Source organism: Dasypus novemcinctus, chromosome 8 (genome assembly GCF_030445035.2).
Source record: "Dasypus novemcinctus isolate mDasNov1 chromosome 8, mDasNov1.1.hap2, whole genome shotgun sequence".
NCBI lineage: Eukaryota > Metazoa > Chordata > Mammalia > Cingulata > Dasypodidae > Dasypus > Dasypus novemcinctus.
The window spans coordinates 86,671,350-86,693,267 of record NC_080680.1 but is presented as its reverse complement, the minus strand read 5'-3'; the positions used below and the strand labels follow the sequence as shown (position 1 = coordinate 86,693,267).

The following is a 21,918-nucleotide window of genomic DNA, read 5'->3' as shown; positions in this document are numbered from 1 at the left end:
CCGTCTGTCTCGGCCTCTGTCGGCCCTTCTGCCCCTTTCTCACTTGCGGCTCTGTGGAATGGACAGCTGGACGGCGGTGCCTGTTTGGACTGTATTTACCAGAGCCGTGAGGCTGGGTCAAGGCGCGAGCGCTCTGGGAGGGCTGGGAACGTTGATGGCTTTGCTTCTGGGGGGGCTATTTTCCACTCAGGGGTCACAACGGGATTCGGGACAGCAGGGGGCGTTTTCTGCACCCCCCAGAAGCCAGGTGGGGTGGGCGCCTGGGTGGCTCAGGGTCCTTCTGTTAACACCTGCTCTGAGCGGGGCTTTGACACGTAAGTCCCCCAAGGCCCGGAGAGCAGAGGTTTAGAGGTGAAAAAACCAGGCTCCAGCCAGGTCCCTATCCATGTGGAAACACCCTGGAGCCTTGACGGAACCCAGCTTCTCCTCCGCTCCTACCGCAGCACGTCAGCCTCGTGCGCTCCTCTTCCGGCTTTGGTGTCGGAGGCCCAGAAGCTGGCTCTGGCCCCTCCGGTCAGCTGGGTGACCCTGGGCAATTCTCTTCCCTCGCTGGGCCTCAGTCTTCTCATCTGTAAGATGGGGTTGGACCAGACAGGCATTAATGGCCCACTCAGCAGGGCCCACGGTTCCCAGAACAGCTTCTGCTCCTCCGGCAGGGCCTTGATTCCCTCTTCCGTAAGCTGCACTTCTGATGAAAACTGAGTTTGAATAATGGCTTTGCAGCTTAAAGTTAGGAAGGAAACGCTATATCAGTTGAAGCCAAAGAGCCCTTCCTGCAAGCTCTGACATGCCTGTGATTCCCAGATTTAAAGACCAAAGACTGGGGTAGTTCTTGGGGGAAGAAACTCCGGGTGAAGCCCACGGAGGCTTCATCAGACTCAGCCTTCGCAGTATCCCCGTCGCATTCCGGGGTTGAAATGACCCCCTCTCTAGTTTTTTAAAGCAGCCAGTGAAGAAAAACACTGGTGGTCAAGTTCCAGGGGAGCTGAACTTGTCCCTTCCACGTGGCAGTGTGGTGTGGTGGGAAGAAAGGAAGCAGTGGGGACGGGAGCAGTCCTTGCCCCTCGTTCCTCAGGACTGCAGGCGCTTTTCCCAAGGCCAGCTCTGACCCTTGTCAAGAGGCCTGACTGCTGGGGGTGGTGGAGGGGTGAGGAGCCCGCAGCCGCGTGCGCTGGGTCAGGCCTGCTTCTTGGCACCTCAGTTTCTTCAAGTGCAGCGTGGCCTTACTGATTGGACCACCCTCAGCCCAGGGCCAGCCACCTCCAGGTCACTTGGGTGACCATCTGGTCTAAGCAGGATATTTGGCAAATGGAGGAATTGAGCCTGAGGTGGAGAGGGGCCCCAGGGCCTGCGCAAGGCGCCCCCCCCCCCAGGCACAGGGCCCCCTGGGCAGCAGACAGTCCTGGTCAGGGACTCGGGTCCCAGCTCCACCAGGGGCGAGTCCCTTCTTCTCGTGGACTGTTTGCCCAGCTGTGTGGCGGGTCCAGTGCAGGTGATTCTCAAGCTCTCCACCCCAGAATTTCTCTGGAGAGACAAGGCTGCAGGAGGGCCACCCTCTGAAGACAGCGTATGTCACACATGTGGACACGCGTGTGCGTGTGTGTGCACAGTCGCCCCCCGCCCCTGGCCCCCTGGTGGAAGGGCGGAAGAGGTATCTGGGGCCCTGGGCTTCGCCGTAGTTGGTTTAATTACAGGTTTTCAGCTGCGGGCCGGTGGGCATGCATTGGGAAGGAGGGGGAAGCTGCGCCGAAACCCTGTCATTTTCCAACGTCTGAGGGCCTCTTCAAAGAGGGGCATCTAGACATTTTCTCCACAAGCCGCAGAGTGGACTGTCGTGGCCCCAGCATGAACATAATGACAGATGCATTTTGCAGCAAGCTGGGAGTGAATGGGTCCAACCGGCTTGTCTGCTGTCAGACGAGTCATTATTTCTTTTTCTTTTTCTTCTTCTTTTTTTTTTTTTTTTGTCATTTGCTGACAGTTTGGGTTTCATGCCTTTCTCTCTTTTTTCTCCTTTTCCCCCTGCCTGGAAAAATGGCTAGGTATCTACGAGACCCCAGCGGGAACGATCCTTTACCACGCTCATTTAGACATCGAGGCCTTCACGATGGATCGGGAAGTACGCAAAATCAAACAAGGCCTGGGCTTGAAATTCGCCGAGCTGGTGTACACGGGTGGGTACGCCCCTGCGTCCGCCACCCTCGCCCCTCCCGGCCTCCAGCCGCCCGACCTGGCTCTCTGGCCCTGCCCTCCCCTCTCCAACAAAACAGCAGCCTCCTCGCAGTCCCACCCCTCCCACTGCCGCCCCCCGGGTGAGGACCCCAGACGGGCAGGCTGAGTGGGGTAGAGTGGAGGCAGGGGCAAGGGAGTGAGCGGGGAGGGCACGAGCGGCCTTGCTCCCCAGTGTCGAGGGACTTCCCAGGGTGCCCTCTGCCACCGGGGACTTGTGTGAGTCAAGCACGCCAGGAAAACCCCCTGGCATCACCACTCCCACAGCCCCCCCTTTATCCGGCATCCGGGCGCCAGCCCAGAGAGTCCTGACAGCTTTCCTAGACGATCTGTAGCTCATGTCACAGGTGAGAAAACTGAGGCCTAGAGGGGGACGTGGCTTGTGAAAGTTATACAACCAAAGTGGCCAGGCTGTCCCCAGGCAGAACCTGGAGCTACTGCACGACCTGCCGCAGGGGAGAAGAACTCAGCCCCGAGCCTGAGCGTCACATCAGCAAAGCCCCAGGGTGGCCCTGAGCCCCCACAGCACGCCCAGGCAGGCCATTAGGATTTGCGTTCCCACAGCCTGGTGTGGGGGGTCCCCTTCTACGGTGGTTCGGAGGGACCAAGTTTCCGTGACTTGCCTTTTGTCACAGGTTGGAATCCCGGCCTTCTACCTCCACACCCACCCCTAATCCTGGATAACAAGGGCCAGAAAACGATAGTCCCTGGGCAAAATCCGGCCTGTTGCCTGTTTCTGTTCAGCCTGCTGAGTGTGGTTTTTACATTTTTGTATGGCTAGAAAAAAAGTCAAAAGAAGATTTCATGACGATTGAAAATTATGTGAAATTCAAACTTCATTGCCCTTAAATTGTTTTATTGGAATGCAGCCACATTCGTTTGTGTCTTATCTGTGGCTGCTTTTGTGCTACAGCAGTGAGAGACCCGGTGACCCACTGAGCCTAAAGCAGTTACTCTCTGGCCCTTCCAGGAAAAGTCTGCTAAGCTCTGCTCTGTAACATTCACGTATTGCTAATTCGAGAAATCATATCAAGGAGCCTCTCTGAGCTGTTGCGGGGACAGGCTGCTGTCTGAGGCAGAGGTCGGCCTCTACGGGGACTGGACATCAGGGGACTGACTTGGATCGAGTTAAATATTAACAATGAATACCTGGGGCCAGCCTCCACGCCCCTCCCCTTCCCCCCCTTCCCCTCCACTCTGAGATTTTGTTTCCTTTTAAGCCTCCTAATCACTGTAACTCATCTTGGGATTTAGAGTGGTTATTGGCTGGCGTTATTTCTCCCTCCCATTGTTCCCAGCAGCTTTGAAGCCGAGTGCGCCCCCACCCCCCACCCCCAGGTACAGGCAGGTGTTTAAATACCATTGTCTCCCGCGGGCTTTCTTGCTCGGCTTTCTTGCTCGGTGGGATTTAAATGCTGAAAGGTAGCTTTTGGTTACAAAGCGGGAGAGTCATTAAAACGTGGCAGGATCCAGTGGAGGTGCACGCACCTGGCACGGGCTGCAGGAGGCATCCCTGAAGCACGGCTGCCGGACGCTGGATTGGGCCCTGGCTACGTGAACTCCCAAATCCTAGCTGCCCAGAGAAGAGGGAACTGAGGCACAGGGTGGTGAGGGCACGCGTCTCAGGTTCCACAACTGATGAACAGCGGCTTAGCAGGCTGGCGTCAGAGGCCGAATCCTCAGCCACTCCAGCAGATCCCAGAGGGGTGTGAAGGTGCGCTGGCCCTTAGACAGGATGGTCAAGGGGATGCAGTGTGGACAAGGGAGCCCGAGCATCTGGGGCATCGCTGGGCCCTGCTGCGGGCCCGGTCAGTCTAGGTGGGACTCCCTGGGTTGATCTCCGCTGTCATCCAGCGGGCCCTAAAGCCCCAGGTGAGCTATAGTGATTGTGTGTCAAAGGAAACAGAAAGGGAGGGGAGTGGAGGCTGGTCCCACGTGGTTGTTAGCAATATTAACTTTACCCAAGTCCCCTGCTGTGCAGTCCCTACAGCTCAGAGAGGCTGCTTGATATTCCTGGAGGTAGCAATATGTATAGAGCAGAGGTTAGCTCGAACAGGTTACTTGACCTCCCAAGCCTCGGTTTCCTCATCTGAAGCGTGGGGGTTAATTATTCTGCTGGCCTCGTATTTGCAAAGCATCTGGAGCCACGCCTGGCACGGAGTGCTATTCCAGTGCGTGCATGTTAAATCACTGAAATCACCTGGCATGGTTTCGGGGTGCGGAGGCGTGAGAGACCCTTGCCCCACCCCACCTGATAAGCGCAGCAGAACACAGGCCTCCGCAGGGGCCGCGCCAGGTTGGGAAGGGCAGCGTGTAGCACGCACTTGCCAGGTCTGGTGGCGGAGGGCGAGGCACCCTCTCAGGCCCCACCCTGGCCCCACCGGCTCTCCCATGGCACATCTGCAGGCCCAGGACCTGCAGAGGGATCCCTCCCCCATTTAGTGCACGCCACACTTACTGGTCCCATGGGAAAGGAAACCTGAACAGAAGAGCCCCACGAGGGAAGGCGGGAAAGCCCCAGGATAAAGCCAGGCCTGGGGGCAGCTCCCACAGAAATCCTGTCCTCCTAGTCTCCAGCTCCAGCTCCCGCCTTTCTTCCAGCCTGGGAACTTAATGGGCTGATTGTTCTCTTAGCGAGATGGCCAGGGCCGGGGCACAGGGGCATAGAGGTGGTGGGGTGGGGGACATCAGTGTCCCCTCCCTCAGGGGTCTCCATGCCGCGTTGGATAAAACCCTGGGCTAGAGTTCGGAGCCCTCAATTTGGACCTGAACCCTTTCGTTGTCTCCCCGTGTGGCCTTGGGCAGATCGGGTTCCTTCTCTGGGCATCTGTCTCTTTGAGGGCTGGCATAGGTCAGTCATTTTCAAGCTGCTAGCGATTTTCTTCAAAGCCCTGAGCTCGGTGCTCTACCTGATCATTGAATCCACAGGACTCCCTGAAAAGTGGTTAGTAGGACTAGCTCCTTGTGCAAATGAGGAAACTGAGGCACAGGGAAGGTATTGCTTGACAAGGTAGGGCTGGACTGTGAACTCAAGGGGTAGGAGACTAGAGAGCAGGAGCCAACCTTTTATCCAGCTGCTGGGCCCCTCCCAGCACTCCCCCACTTCTGCAAGGCCCCAGACCCCATCCCTGAGAAGGCCTGCTCCCCTTTCCCACAGAGAGCCTCGGCAGGTACCCCTGGAGGCCTGGGCCTCCAACAATAGCCACAGACCCTGGGCTGACCCCGTCCTTTATCAGGACAGGAGATCGCTGGCCATCTGGCTCCACAGCTGCCCAGGTGGGCTCACCTTCCCAGCTCCGTTTCAAAGAAACCCTACGCCCTGTGCTGCCCCTCCCCCAACCCCGGCTGGGGCAGAGCCGAGAGGAGGAGCCGGCTATCTATGGTCTGAGACTAGGGGGGCTCCAGCCTGGGGACAGGCCCTTAGGACTCTCCTGTCCCTGGCCTACAAACTGAGGAATATTTCATCCACAGAGAAGCCCAAGGATTATTACATGAAGCAGTGTTGTCGTACCTTGGGCTCACCAAGGTCAAACCCCAGCTCTCACACTTATCCCCCACCTGTGTGATCTCGGAAAAATTTCTCAACTTCCTGAGAGAGGCTTAGAGAGATTTTCTCTTAAGTGTTGTTTTATAAGGACTCAAAGGGCCAATTCCAAATAAAGAACTTAGCTTGGTATCGCTGCTTATATGTGTAAAGATATTATATTTGCATATAAAAATATTAGGATTATCTAGAAACCCATTCACTGATTTCCAAGGGGCCTGCCCATTCTGAGGTTGCCAATGTTTGCAGCAGCCCCTAGGTCCAGCACTTGGATCTCCAGGGCTCCGCATGCAATAAGCCCTCTGGTCCAGTGGGGGGAGATATGGTGTTCTCCCCACTGAACAGACTAAGAGTCAGAGGCTCAAAGAGGTGGATGCCCCATGCACAGAGTCTTGGCTGGCTCTGACCCACCACCCAGCTGCCGGTCCTGGGCACACCCATCACTCAGCATATGCCTCTGAGCTTTATCTGAGGTCTCCTGCCTCATAACTGTGCTTCCTTCACAAGATTGGAGCTCCTTGTGGGCAAGGGACAGGGGTCCCTTCCCCTGTGTCCCCAGCACCTAGCCCAGAATGTCTGGAATGAAGCAGTGGGTTAGCTCCCCTCCGCCTGGTCCTTGGAAGGTGACTATTGCAGGGCAGAGAGGACACCCCCTTCCCCACAGGGCCCTGGCAAGGTTACAGGAAAGGGGTCCTGGGGGCTTGCTCCTTGACACAGTCACTTACAAGTGCATCCTGTTACGGAACTCAGCAGAGCCCAAGGCAGGCCCAGGCTTCCCTCCCAGGGTCCCCGGGCCTGTGCCGTGACAGGGCAGAGCACGGCCTGCCCTTCCTCTACCCCAGTCCCTCCCGGTACCCTGGCCAAGGCAGAGAGTGCCCTGGGCCCCCCTAGCGCCCTTCTCTTCCCCGCAGGTTTCTGGCACAGCCCCGAGTGTGAGTTTGTCCGCCACTGCATCGCCAAGTCGCAGGAGCGGGTGGAAGGGAAGGTGCAGGTGTCTGTCTTCAAGGGCCAGGTGTACATCCTCAGCCGGGAGTCCCCACTGTCGCTCTACAATGAGGAGCTGGTGAGGTAGGTGCCCCCACACCTCTTCCTGTCCATGGGCCCTCACGTCCACGCCTGGCTTCACTCAACCAATACTTGCCTGAGCCCCGCAGGTGCTGCGCAGGGCCCGGCGGAGATGGCGGTGAAGAGCGCCTATGCCCTCTATGCCCTGGTGGAACTAGCTAGAGAGAAAGGCGCCAATCAAATGATCACACAAAAGTAGACTTAGGAGAGAGGGCAACATGCTGTGAAGAAGTACAGGACACACTGGGAGGATGTGATAGCTGGGGTTGTGAAAAAGCTTCCCTGAGGAGGTCATCTTTGAGCTGATCTCTGAATGAAAGGAGTTAACCAGACGAAGAGGGAGAGTTCCAGAGTGAATGTGTCATGTGCAAGTGTCCTGGGGCCTTAGAAGAGCCAAGTACCTCCCAGGTACTGCAAGACCGTGGGGGTGAAGGGCCAGGGTGGGGGGGCCCAGAGCTGGATCTCAAAGCACTCAGCAATGGAAGGACATGATCAGATCTGGGTTTTTAGAGGGTCCTTCTGACTGGTCTGGGGAAGGGATTCGCATGGGGCAGAAACTGGCAAATGTGGAAGCAAGACCATCTGTGGGAAATACTGGTGGCTTGGACCAGGCTGATGGTTCTGGGAATAGAGAAAAGCAGATGGGTTTGACAAGTATTTAGGAGGCAGCGTCAAAAGGGCTCGTAGCGGAGGGAGATGGGAGAGCTCCAGAGTGCCTGTATTTTGGCGTGAGTGCCCGGGAGCGTGTTGGCGGCCATCGCTGAGGGAAGGGAGTGTTCCTGGGGATGAGCTTGCCTTTGGATTTGGGCATCTTGAGTGTGGGCTTCCTTTGAGATAGCCCAGAACCGTCTAGTCAGACCTGGGGCCAGTGAGTCTGGAGTTGAGGAGAAACCTGAACTGAAGGCATTGGGGAGCCACAGGCATTTCAAGGTTCTTTAAGTCACGAGTCAAGGGGAAAGCAGGGAGTGAGGCAGGAAAGAAACCAAGGCGAGACCCCTGAGGAGCTTCCGCAGTCATGGCCCAGGCAGTGAGCAGCTGAGAAGGAACCCTGGAGAGGTGGGAGACCATCCTGCTGGGCAGGTCAGCGGGAGCAGTTAACTGTTAGCCTCCAAGGGGCAAGGCACCTCCTCTGGAGGTCACCTGGCCAAACCAGAGACGGGCCAGACCACTGTGGGACAGCCCTGCCTGACGCAGGTTCCAGGCCCAGGTTAGCCCAGGCTGAGCCCGGGTCTTCCCTCCTGGAGGCCCGTTGAGAATTAAAGTACGAGTTTTGTTTGGCAGTCAATATTATTTTTTCTTTCCCTTCTCTTTGCTGTGTTGAGTTTCTCCCCACTTCAATCTTTCTAAACACTTTATAAGCCATAAATATAACCGAATCAGTTTAGATCAGTCGGGGTAAATGTCAAATTATCTTCTCTCTTTCTCTCTCTGGCTCTTTCTTCCCTCCCCCTCCAAATCAACAGCCTCTAATAATCTGTCCAACCCTTCATTAAGCCTTACAGTCTCACTCAGGGAGATTAAATGAATAAAGTAAAAAGGGAAAGGGGAAAAAAAGAGAGAAAAGCAGGAGCATTTATTCTCACTGTGTCTCCGACCATTTCCCTTTTCTTTTTGATTTCTACATCGCTGACTTGAAAGCCCTTGAGTGACAGCGTCACAGGGACCAGCGAGGAAGCCGCGAGAGGTAGCAGAACTGGAAATGCCGCGGCACAGTAGGTAGAAAGTAACGTAATTATAGAGCAGGTCAGAGCCACTCGAATGAGCAAAAATAAAAGCACAGAGGTTTTCTGTAGACCGTCAAGGGAGGTAAAAAAAAAAAAAATCATTGTAAACTCTTTCCACCTCCACCTCCCCCCCCCCACCCCAGCCACAGTTTTAAAAAGAGGTTTTTCAGTTCCTGAAAAAGACCTCTCGGAACTCTCCGGCAGCCTCAGGGCACAGGTCTGTCCCTGGACGTGGGCCCTCTTGGCAGGGGCTGCTGTGGCGGTCTGGAAGGGCCCATCTGGGGGAAGAGGGTGGGAGAGTTTGTTTTGGCTTAGGAGAGATGCAGGTGAAAGGACGGCTGTGCCTGGGGGCCTCGGGACAGGCGAGGGGCTTCTGTGCCCTGCCCTCTCCTCGGGTTGGGTACAAGCACCATTCAGAACGGGACAGGGAGGTTTAGAAGGTCGGGGAGAGGCTCAGGTCCTGAAAGCCTGTCTGACAGCCTGTGACGTCTGTGGGGAGCTCTGTGTTGCGCTCATCGCCCATGAGAAAGGTCTGTGAAAGGGATCTGAGGCGAGCGAGGGGTTGGGCCCAGCCTCTCCTCAGCACCTCCTCTGTGCGCTGCGAGGGGTGCCGTGGCAGGCATCTCTGACGTCTGATCTCTTCTCCCGTCACAGCGGACATGCCGGGTGGCACCGGGCAGCCCCTGGAGGGGCTGCTAGAGGTGGAGAGGAAGGAGGTATGGGAGGTAGAGAGACAGGGGAGTGGGAGCGTGGGGTACTTTACAGAGTTCCGGGTGCCAGCTTCAAGGCCTGATGAAGGTCAGGGTGAGGGCGTGAGGGTGATGTGAGGGGTGAGCAAGGGGGTGCCGGGCCCAAGTCCTGAGCGAGTTGCCAGTTGCCAGGTCAGGTGGAGGCAGAGACCCCTTGTAAAAATTCCACACACAAAGACCACCGGTCAGAGGCACAGGCCTCGGGGTGGCAGAAAGCGGCAGATCCCGAGAGAGCCGTGCCTCCCCCCTGCCTCCCCCGTCTCACCTGTGGAGAAAGTTCCTGAGGGGACAGGCCACCTCCTTGTCCTTCAGAACCTTGGGGCTGCTTTGTCCCGAGGCTGGAGTTTTGTATCGCCACCCCTTTCAGGCGGGAAGACAAGGGGCTGATTCAGGCCAGGACCCCATGAGGGGCCCCATGAGAAACAGGCCGGCTCTGGTGGCTCAGAGGGTGGCCTGCTGGAGTCGGGGCCCCTGGGACCGCGGTGCCCTGGACTTGTCCTCACGGCGCTGACCATGGTTGTGGCTAAGGGACGCTTATGGGTGATTGCTCATGGCAGGCACCCCGTGGGCTCCGGTCTTGTTTCCTCAGAGCCTGGCAGGTTGTAGGTGCTTAATAAATGTCTAAATAAACGATGTGCGAATGAATGAATAATATTAGTAACACTGAGTGCTTACCGTGTGCCCGGAGCTGGATAAGTGATTTCACGTGAAGCCTATCAACTAGCTAGCAATGGCCCCTTTCACAGGTGAAGAGACTGAAGCCCAAGCAGGGAGAACTTGCCCCAAGCTTTGTGGTGATCGGTAGTGTGGCAGAGCTGGGATTCACACCCAAGTCTGACCTGCTTGAAGGACTCTGCTGTGGTTGGGAAGGGTTTGAAAGAGCAGCTAAATGGGAAGAGCCTGTGGAATCTAGAAATACAGACACTGTGAAGGAAAGCAAACAAACAAGGAACCCTGTTCCACTACTCCAGCAGGCATTGGCCAGGCAGTTTTCATGACCGCAGGTGTAGGTGGGTGTCGGGGTCTGAGGATGGATTAGACAGGGTCCGCATGGTTAGACAGTCAAGGGGGAAGGGGACTGGGTGGTCAACTCCTGCTGTGAGCACAGGATGCCTGGGGAAGCCGAGGCTGTCGACGCACACTGCCCTGACCTCCTCAGCCATTCCTGGAAGTCCTCTCTGGGCCTCCCACAGCCCCCAGCGCAGAGCTGCTCTCATCTGGGTCCTCCGTTTACAGATGGGACACTCTGACTTGTAGGAAGATTTCACCCAGCTGAACCAGACCTGAGCCTGGGGTGGCTGCTCCCACCTCCTCCAGCTTTGTGTGGTGGGAAAGAGGCTGTGGTGGGCACCACGGGTAGGGGCAGGGGCCGGCCCAGAGTCGGGGCTGGGCAGGGGCCTGTGCTGACCACCTTCTGCTCTCTCCCGGCAGCATGAACGTGCAGGGCGATTATGAGCCGAGCGATGCCACCGGGTTCATCAACATCAACTCCCTCAGGTGAGGCACGCTGGGCCTTGATGGGTCCTCCAACCCTAGATACGGGGAGCAGACGTTGATGGGACCTTGGCCCAACCCCTGCCCTACCCAGACAAGCCCCTCCTGTCCATCCACCACAACCTCCTCAGAGCCTGCTTGGACCCAGCCTGCTCCCGAGCTCAGTGCTCCGAAGGCTCGGTGGGGCCTTATGGCAGCCAAAGCAAAGAGAGGGTCTTGCCTTCGCCTCTCACACTCACCCCCACTTCTCCAGAGCCACAGGGACCCCACGTAGGATTCTCTTGCCTGGGCAGGTTAGGAGTAGAGTGACCAGGAGGCAAAAAGGAACCTCAGGAGGTCTCCTTGTCCAGTTCCTGCCATCCTAGAACCAAAGGAGAGCTGCGGGCCTAGATGGACACCGGTCTAGCCATGGGATCTCCGGGGTTCAAATCCCGGCTTTGACCTCAGATCCCCTCTGAACCTCTGGCAGTCCCAAGTGGGGATGTGAGCAGTGCCTGCCTCACAGATGCCCATGGCCCAGAACCTGGCACGCGGGAGGAGAACAGTCCCTGGTAGCACCAGTCTAGCCACGGGATCTCCGGGGTTCAAATCCCGGCTTTGACCTCAGATCCCCTCTGAACCTCTGGCAGTCCCAAGTGGGGATGTGAGCAGTGCCTGCCTCACAGATGCCTATGGCCCAGAACCTGGCACGCGGGAGGAGAACAGTCCCTGGTAGCACAAGTCTGGCCACGGGATCTCCGGGGTTCAAATCCCGGCTTTGACCTCAGATCCCCTCTGAACCTCTGGCAGTCCCAAGTGGGGATGTGAGCAGTGCCTGCCTCACAGATGCCCATGGCCCAGAACCTGGCACGCGGGAGGAGAACAGTCCCTGGTAGCACAAGTCTGGCTGGGCGGCCCTGGGGGTGGCAAGTACAAGGGCGAATGGGGTCACTACCGGTGGCTCCTGTGGACCAGCCGCCTCCAGGCGCTCTCCTGAAGTGTCCCGTTTAATGCTTGCACAAGTTTGCAGCTGTGGAAGCAGACCCAGAGTAGGTGGGTCACCTGCCTGTGGTCCCCAGCTCGGAAGTGGTGGGACTGAGTCCCGAGGCCTGGGTGGCTGCTCTAGGCTTTCGATCACCAACCTCCTGCCCTGCGGGCTTGAGGTTGGGAAAAGGGCAGCAGCCGCTCCCTCGCCCTGTCAACATCCCCGAGCACAGAGCCACCATTTTTCTCCCAGAGCCATTCTCAGACCAGGAGGGACACTGGCTCCAGCCAGAAGGCCTGGGGCACTCTTCCCCTCAACCTCCAGCTCCCCCCACCCCCCTTCCCGCACCCACTGTTTGTCTTTTATGACTCTGTAAACCCTTTTAAATGGCTCAGAACACACCGTTTTCATAATAGCCTCTTCATTTTTCCCATTGCCAGTTAGCGGCTTTGTCTTCAACAATGACAAGCAATGTTTTCTCCCTAAGATAAATTAATTACATTATCCTGATTGGAGGGCAGCAGGGGCCAGGGCGGGAGAGGGATAGAGGAAGAAAAAAGACAACTTCACACACATCTTAACAAACAGCTGCCCCCCCCTCCCCAACCACCCCGGTTCTGCCTGAATTAATTGAACCGAGTGCATGTTGTTATTGTTAATTTACATTTTCCTTTGTTTTGAATCTGGTTTACAGGCTGAAGGAATATCATCGTCTCCAGAGCAAGGTCACCGCTAAATAGACCAACTGACAATGAGGAGCTGGGGCCTCCTCACTTTGCCCATCTCTCAAGTACAGGCGCTAATTGTTGTGATAATTTGTAATTGTGGCTTGTTCTCCGGGGCTGGCTGGCAGCATAGTGGGGGCGCCAGACCCCAGCTTTGTTCCCGGTTCCCCCTAGCCTGCAAAAGTGGTCAGTGAGGGGAAAGGTGTGTGGTGGGGTGCCTGCAGGGGGAGCTGTAAAATGACAATTAAAAAAAAAAAGATACATTAGTCTTTTGTTTCTTTATTTCTGCAGAGAGAAGGGTGAGCATGTGTGTAGTCAATCCTGCTTTTCTTAGTCTAACCTTTGTGCTCTCTGGTGTAAGTGCTGCTGAAGGCCACCCCTTGACAGAGAACCTGTGTTATCTGCTGCTCTCCTCCAGCAGACCCGAGTCCCAGCAGTCGGAGATGTGGTCACCAACATGTGGCCTGCACCAGGGAAGCCGGGGAGGACGTGGCTGATATGCTTGGGGAGCATGCCCTGCCCATAGCTCTTTCTCCAGAAATTGCGTTTACCCATAGGCCACTAGGAACTCTTGGAAGTGGTGGCCAGGATTCCCCCACCACAGGCGAGAGCCAGGAGTAGTCTAAGGGCAGCCTTCATTTTAGAGGAGGAAGAACTTCAGTTGAGAGGATTCAGTTGTCATTTTTGAGGGTGTTTGCCCGGTTTTACAGGGTTCCCCGTACCACTGTCTACCAGGGCCCGGGGCAGCCATATTGTTCTGTGACCCCACCCCTGGTCATATCCGACTGGACCATGCTGGACACCTGGCCTGAGTTGAGCCACTCAGACTCTCACCCCCAAGGATTTGGAGTTGGGCTTCAGCAAATGGCCAGAACTGAGGACAAGTAAACTTAAGTATGGTGGGATGCCATGTACCTGGAGACTCTGCAGAGAGCAAGAAGGAATGAGCATAAAGTTACAATTGCTCATTTTAGTAGGATTGGTGAATTTCTGTAATTGTACACAAACTTATGACCTCCAACACAATCAAGATAGAAGTCAGGGGAAAGGATGTGGTTCAAGGAGCTGGGCACCTGTCTCCCACCTGGGAGGTCCCGGGTTTGGTTCCCAGTGCCTCTTAAAAGAAGACAAGACAGTGAGTTGATGTGAAGGGCTGGTGCAGCGAGCTGACACAATAACACAACGAGACACAACGAGACAACAATAAGCAGGGAGTGAATGTAGCTTAAGCAATTGGGTGCCTCCTTCCCACATGGGAAGTCCCAGGTTCAGTTCCCAGTGCCTCCTAAAAAAGAAGACAAGCAGACACCGGAGAGCCAACAACAAGCACAAACAATGGAAGCATGGGGGTGGGGAGGGATAAATAAATCAATCTAAAAGATAGAGATCAATTCCATCACTTAGAGTGGATGCCCATTTGCATGCAGTCTCCCTCTTCCAATCCTCCCACCACTACCACCACCACTGATCTGTTTTCTCTTATTATAGTTTTTTACTTTCCAGAATTTCATATCATCTTTTGTGATTAATTTCCTTCACTTTCCATAATGGAATGATTAATTCTTCCATGCTATTGTTTGGATTAATATTTTGTTCCTTTTTATTGCTGAGTATAGTCCGTAGGATGGCTACATCACCATTTTTTATCCACCCACCAGTTGATGGGAATTGGGGTTGTTGTGACTAATGCTACTGTGAATGTTTGCTTACAATTCTTTGTGTACATATATGCTTTCATTTCTTTGGGATAAATATCTAGAAATAGAATTGCTGGGTTAGTGTGGTAAATGTATACTTATTAAGATACTGCTAAACTGGACTCCAATGTGGCTGAACCGTATTTCATTCCCGTGAACACAGCAGCATGTGAGAGCCCCAGGTGCTTCACATCCTTGCCAACATTTGGTATGGTCATGCTTTTCAATTTTAGCCATTCTGGTGGATATTGTAGCAGTATCTCTTAGTGGTTTTAATTTTTATTTCCCTGATGAGTAGTGATGTTAAATAGATTTTCCTGTGCTTATTTGCCATCTGTAAGGTATCTTCAAATATTTTGTACATTTTTAAAATTTGGGTCATTTGTCTTTTTATTGAGTTATAAGTGTTCTTTATATATTTAGATATAAGCCCTTTTATCAGATATTTGTATATTACAAATACATTCTTTTCAGTCTGCCCTTCATTTTTTTCCTCATTACACTTAGAATCAAGTCCTTGATCCACTCCAAGTTCATATTTGTGTAGGGGGTGATTAACGGTCAAGGTTCATTTTTTTAAGCAAAAAAAAAGAATTTTTTTAAAGGATATGAGATTGTTCACAGAATCATTGTACAGAATTGGAAAGAGGTTTTTTTTTTTAATTTTTTGTTGGGACAAAATATACATAACATAAAAATCATTTTAACCATTTTTAAGTGTACCGTTCTGTGACATTAAGTACATTGACAATACTGTGTAACCTTTACCACTATTTCCAGAACATTTTCATCATCCCAAACAGAAACTAGTACCCTCATTTTTTTTTCATACTGATGTTTAACTGTTCTGACATATTGTTGAAAAGGCTATCTTTTCCCTATTAAATTACCTTAGCTTTTTTGTCAAATTTCAATTGACCGTATGAGAATGGCTCTCTTTCTGGACTCTATTCTGTTTCATTGATCTGTATGTCTATCCTCATACCAAAACACTGTCTCAATTGTTGTAGTTTTATTAAGTCTTGAAATAAGGTAGCATAAGTATTCCAACCTTGCTCTTTTTCAATATTGTTTTCGTTATTCTAGATCATTTGCCTTTCCATATAAATTTTAAAGTCAGCTTGTCATTTTCTTCAAAAAAATCTGCTATGAGTTTGATTGGAATTGCATTGAATCTATAGATCAATTTAAGGAGAATTTCCATCTTCACATTAATTCTTCCAATCCATAAACATGGTATATAGCTTCATTTATTTAGGTTTTATTTAATTTTCCTTTGCAATGTTTTATAGTTTCAAAAGACAGGTCTCCCAACTTTTGATAAATTCATTGCTAAGCATTTTGTGAATTTTTTAAAATTTGATTTTCTATTTTTATATTGCTAGTACTTAACAATTCAACTGATTTTTATATAATGAACTTGTATTATGCAGTCTTGCTAAATTCACTTATTAGTTCCCGTAACTATTTTGTAGGTTCCTTAGGGTTATCTATGTACATGATCATGTCATATGCAAATAAAACCAGTTTTACTTTTTCCTTTACAATCTTTATGCTTTCTATTTCTTTTTCTTGCCTTGTTGTGCTAGCTAAGACCAACGGTGAAATGTTATAAAGAAGTGCCCAGAATAAACATTTTGCCTTCTTCTGATCTTCAATAGAAAACATTATGCCTTTCGCCATTGAGTTTCAATGTTAGGTGTATGAGGTTGAGGTCGAAGAAGTTTCCCTACCAGTCCTAGTTAACTGAGAGGTTGTGTGTTGTTGTTGTCGTTGTTGCTGTTGTTGTTTTTATCATAACTGGGTGCTGAATTTTGTGAAATGCTTTTTCAGCATGTTTTGAAATTCACATATGATTTTTCTCATTTATGCTGTGAATATGATGAAATGCATTAATTGATTTTTTAATGTTAGGCAAGCCTGTGTTCCTCAGACAAACCCCACTTGGTCATGATATATTATCTTTCTTATGTATTGTTGGATTTGATTTGCTAAAATGTTATTAAAGAGTTTTATGGCTATGTTCATGAGAGATATCAGTCTGCAATTCTCTTGCAATATCTTTATCTAGTTTTTGTTTCAGCATAATAGTGGCCTCAAAGTAAAAAAATGCATCCAGAAGAGTCCTCCTCTATTTTCAGAAATAGCCTGTATAGGACTGATAATATTTCTTTCATAAATGTTTGATAGAATTCACCAGTAAAGCCATCTGGGCCTGGAATTTTCTTTGTGGAATGCTTTTAAAATGTATTCCAATGTCTTTGATTTACATGGTTATTCAAGTTGTCTATTTCTTTTTGGGTCAACTTTAGGTAATTTGTGTCTTTCAAGCAATTAAGTTGTCAATTTTATTGGTAAAAAAGTTTTCATAATATCTCATTATCCTTTTAATGTCTGCAGAATTGATAATGATGTCCCTTTTTCATTACTTATCTTGGTAGTTTGGGTCCTCTCTTTCTGGATCAATATAGCTAAAAGCTTATCATGTTTGTTCCTCTGTATGTAATGTGCCTTTTTTGATGTCTGCTTTTAAGACTTTCTCTTTTGCTAGTTTTCAGCATTTGATTATAATGTGCCTGGACATGGTTTTCCTGTTTATTCTCCTTGCAGTTCGTTGAGGCTGGGCCTGTGGATTTATGGTTTTTATCACCTTTGAAACACTTCTGGCCATCCTATTCAAATTTATTTGTCCCACCCCCACCCCCCCTTCCCCTCTCTGATCCTCTGATGATATGTACCATAGACCACTTGATATTGCTGCGTTGGCCATGAGGCTCAGCCTCTCCTCTTCCCCCTCCTCCTTTAGTCTGTTTTCACTCTTGGCTTCATTTTGGATTGTATCTATTGCTTTGTCTTTAAGTTCACTGATCTTTTCTGTACAGTCTCATCTGCTGTTAATCTCAGCAAGTATATTTTTCATTTCAGTCATCTTTTTTTTCATCTCTAGGTGAGTCATTTTTATATACCCTATTTCTCTTCTCACCATCTTCATGCTTTCCTGTGCATCCTTGAGCATATGGAGCATATTTATAATGGTTACTTTAATGTCCTGTTCATCTCTGTCATGTCTGGGTCTGTTTCTTCAGCTAAAATTTTTTCCTGATTATGGGTTTCATTTTCTGCTTCTTTGTGTATCTGGTTATTACCATTTTTAATCCCCCTCCACCTTGACGTTTTTTTCATGCTGTCAGCTCTCTGTGTCCATTCACTGTGCATTCTTCTGTGAATGTATTTATTTTATTTATTTCCCCTCCCCACCTTGCAGCTTGCTTGCTGTCTGCTCTCTGTGTCCATTGCTACACTCTTCTGCATTTTTTGCTTGTCTCCCTTATTTTTTTAAAGATTTAGTTATTTATTTCTCTCCCCTCACCCCATTGTCTGCTCTCTGTGTCCATTCCCTATGTGTTCTTCTGTGTCGGCTTGGATTCTTGTCAATGGCACCGGGAATCTGTGTCTTTTTTTTTTTTTTAAAGATTTATTTATTTATTTGTTTCTCTCCCCTTCCCCCCCACCCCAGTTGTCTGCTCTCTGTGTCCATTCGCTGTGTGTTCTTCTGTGACCGCTTCTATCCTTATCAGTGGCACCAGGAATCTGTGTTTCTCTTTGTTGTGTTATCTTGTTATGTCAATTCTCCATGTGTGCGGCGCCATTCTTGGGTAGGCTGCACTTCCTTTCACACTGGGTGGCTCTCCTTATGGGGCACACTCCTTGCATGTGGAGCTCCCCTACATTGAGGATACCCTTGCATGGCATGGCACTCCTTGCGCGCATCAGCACTGCATGTGGGCTAGCTTCACACAGGTCAAGGAGGCCCGGGGTTTGAACCGCGGACCTCCCATGTGGTAGGCGGACGCCCTATCCATTGGGCCAAGTCCACTTTTATGTGTCTCTTTTTGTTGCATCATCTTGCTGCGTCAGTTCTCTGTGTGTGCAGCACCACACTTGGGCAGGCTGCGCTTTCTTTGCACAGGGTGGCTCTCCTTACGGGGCACATTCCTTGCACATGGGGCTCCCCTACGCAGGGGACACCCCTGTGTGGCAGGGTACTCCTTGCACATTTCAGCACTGCGCGTGGGCCAGCTCATCACACGGATCAGGAAGCCCTGAGTTTGAACCCTGAACCTCCCATGTGGTAGGCAGACGTTCTCTCTGTTGAGCCAAATCCACTTCCCAGCTTGTCTCCCTTTCTGTTGCGGTCACCTTGCTGAGTCGGCTCTCCATGGCACTTGCAGGCTGGGCAGCACTCCACAGCACTTGCGGGCCGGGCGGTTCTCTGCAGCATGCAGGTGAGCCTGCCTTCACAAGGAGGCCCCAGGAAGCAAACCCAGGGCCTCCCATATGGCAGATGAAAGCCCCACTGACTGATCCACAGCCACTTCCCTATCTGGTTATTTTTTGTTGGATGCTGGGCATTTAAATTTTACTTTGTTAAGTGCTGAATTTTATTATATTTGCTTTAACGAGTACTGATTTTACTTGGAAGACAGTTCAGTTACCTGTGGATTAGTTTGATCTTTTCCAGTTTTATTTTTTAAGCTCTTCTAGGGTAGCCTTTATTCAAGGGCTAATTTAGCTCTACTTCTAAGGTATGACCCTTATCAGGTTTTCACTTAATGCCTCTTTTTTTTTTTTTTTATTGACTTTGTAATAATATTACATTAAAAATATATATGTGAGGTCCCATTCAACCCCACCCCCCCACCCCCCCTCTCCCCCCCCCCCCCCAACAACACTCGTTCCCATCATCATGATACATCCATTGGATTTGATAAGTACATCTTTGGGCACCTCTGCACCTCATAGACAATGGTTCACATCATGGCCCATACTCTCCTCCATTCCATCCAGTGGGCCCTGTGAGGATTTACAATGTCCGGTGATTACCTCTGAAGCACCATCCAGGGCAGCTCCATGTCCCAAAGACGCCTCCACCTCTCATCTCTTCCTGCCTTTCCCCATACCCATCGTCCACCATGTCCACTTTTCCCAATCCAATGCCACCTCTTCTATGTGGACATTGGATTGGTTGTGTCCATTGCACCTCTATGTCAAGAGGAGGCTCAGATTCCACCTGGATGCTGGATGCAATCCTCCCATTTTCAGTTGTAATCACTCTAGGCTCCATGGTGTGGTGGTTGTCCTTCTTCAACTCCATCTTAGCTGAGTGTGGTAAGTCCAATAGATCAGATTGTAGGTGCTGGAGTCTGTTGAGGCTCAGGGACTTAATGCCTCTTGAATTCAGTGAGATCTCTCCACTCTAGCTGGAGGAAACTTTAATAATATGCAGTCCCATGTGACCTGCCTTTCCTCAAAAGTTGTCTCTTAAATATGTATGTTTATGGCATCTGTGAATAGATACTATGTGTTTTCTATGTGCCAAGTGCTCATGATGGTGGAGGAGATAACTGGGAAAAAAAAAGTTCAACCTCGTAGGGTTTCACTCTGTGCTTCAGGAGATTGGCAGCCAGCCAAATGCATATTGCTGGAGTACTTTCTCTTAGTACCTCCCTCCTCTCTGGTAACCAGTCCCACAAATTTCAGCTGCGTTGACTCCCCAAACCTCATCTCCATCTCCTGAGCACAGCAAGATCACTGGATTCTTAGAGATCCCTCTCCCTCCTATTCTGTAGTTGGGGGATTATCTTCCGGTAGAAAGCTAGGTGATGATAGGGCTTACCTTGGCCCATGCTGCCTGTTGTTGATTGTCTGAAAATAGTTGTTCCCTATAGTTTGTACAGTTTTCTCTTATTTATAGTGGGAGGATAATTCTGGGCCATCTTAGTCTTTCGTGCACAGAAGTGAAAGTTGATTTTTCCAATTGTAGATATAATATAACCCAAATACCCCTAGGCCACACTGACCTGTAATAACACTCAACATATTATTAACATAAGTCACATAGTTTCTCATTTCTGCTGAAATTCCCATCATCTCCTATCCCCTCACCCCCACAATGATTCCATCTCACTCAGCATAAAATTCAAAGTCCTTACTAGAGCCAATACCAACTGCCAGACATGGAAGTCAGAGCACATGGCACCCTCCAGAGCTAGTCAAGCCATAACATATATTTACAGATGATCCAGGTGAGAACAGCAGAGGAACCACTCAGACTGCCAATCTATAGGCACATGAGAAAGAATAAATGAAGTTTTGTTTAAATGCACTAAATTTGGGGGGTTGTTTGTTATGCAGCAACAGATAACTGATACATTTACTATGGCCTACAAGCCCTTCACGCTCTGGCTCACTGCTACCTCCCTCTACTCTCCCTCTCACTCTGCTCTAGCCCCGCTAACTTACTTGCTGTTCCTCATACAGGCCTAACTCTGGAATACTTTCTCCCCAGATAACCGCCAAGTTCAACCTGGCACTCTTTATCACCTTTGCCCCACCTTTCTCTTCTCTGTAGCACTCTTCACCATCTGACGTACAATGCCTTGGTTTGCTTTGATGTTGGGCATGGTGAATTTTATATTGAGTCTCTTCCCCTCTAGACAGGGAGCTTCATGTAGACAGAGACTGTGTCTGCCATGGTCACAGCTCTGTCCAGATGCCAAAACCATGCCTGGCCCACAGTAAGTGCCCAGTATTTGTTCAATGACTGACTCTCCAGTCCTCACTGGCTCAGATGCCCCACCTGGGGAACTTCAGAAATGCCCGTTGCAAGGCCCTTCCCTGCTCTAGAAGCCAAGTAGTCCACAGTGGTGTCAAGAACCCCTCCAACTCAATCCTCGTGCCACAGCCCAGACCCGCCCTCGCGCACCTCCGTGTCCCCCCTGCCCCTTCCCTCCAGCCACTGCCCGCACCACTGACATGCCGCTGCCCTTCTCAGAACCACTGGCCCCGGCTCTACCAGGAAGTGGGTAGGAAACTGGCACCTTAGGGGCTCCATAGAGGAGCTGGTTAGGCACCAAGTTGTCAAAACCCTTAGCTTTTCAGGAACACAGTGCCTCTCCACCTGGGCGTGAGTGCTGCTGCCGACTGGCTGGGCTGTCAAAGGCTTCAAGCAGCAGCTCCCAGCCCCTGCAACCCCCTTGCCTTCCAGCTCTCAGACCCCGGCAGGGGTTAGTTCACTGCGGCTGGCTCTGCCTTCTTTCAGGGTAGATTCTGTCCTTACAAGACCCTAGATCCCCCCCACCCTGCCCATGAGGCTGCCGTGCAGTTGCCTCCACGGGCTGGAGATGCCTGAATCCAGGGCACTGGCGTAATTAGAGATCTCTTTCCAGGAGTGTTCTTAGCCCTCCAGTCAATCAGGAAATGCAAATAGAAACTGGGGTGCCGATGGAGGAGGGGTTGGCACCTCACACCCATTGTTTATCAGGGCTCAGCAAGAGTGTCCTAATAAAGTAATACTGAAAATCGAAGAATGGAAGATAGGGTAAAATTCATTTCTGAGCACATCATAATCAAAATGTTAATTTCACATGGTTCCTGCTAGTCATTTTCCCATATGCACCTTTGTTTTCATGTGTGTGATGTAATTCGCTTACATTATGCCTGTACATTTGTTTCACTTTTTCACCTGACATAATAGCATAATTAACTTTCCACATTGTTGATAGGCTTCATTGCCCAATTCACAGAAATTTTAGCTGGCAGGATAAAAAAAACAAAAACTCAGTCCTGGCTCTCAAGAAACTTACACCCAAGTTCAATAGACAAGACTTATACACAAAAGGGAACGAGCGCATAATTCGTGATAGTAATAATTAATACTGTTAATT

At 50.8% G+C, this 21,918-nt stretch overlaps 1 protein-coding gene across 1 annotated transcript in view; it reads left to right on the top strand.

The window, feature by feature from the left end:
* Positions 1-12,755, top strand: part of ASS1 (argininosuccinate synthase 1) — a 52,009-nt gene extending 39,254 nt beyond the window's left edge. Inside the window, exons 13-16 of the mRNA XM_058302218.2 lie at positions 2,043-2,174; positions 6,685-6,841; positions 10,743-10,808; positions 12,464-12,755. Of these exons, the coding sequence (XP_058158201.1) occupies positions 2,043-2,174; positions 6,685-6,841; positions 10,743-10,808; positions 12,464-12,509 (401 nt within the window). The 3' untranslated portion in view covers positions 12,510-12,755. The remainder of the gene's footprint in view (positions 1-2,042; positions 2,175-6,684; positions 6,842-10,742; positions 10,809-12,463) is intronic.
* Positions 12,756-21,918: the final 9,163 nt, after the last annotated feature.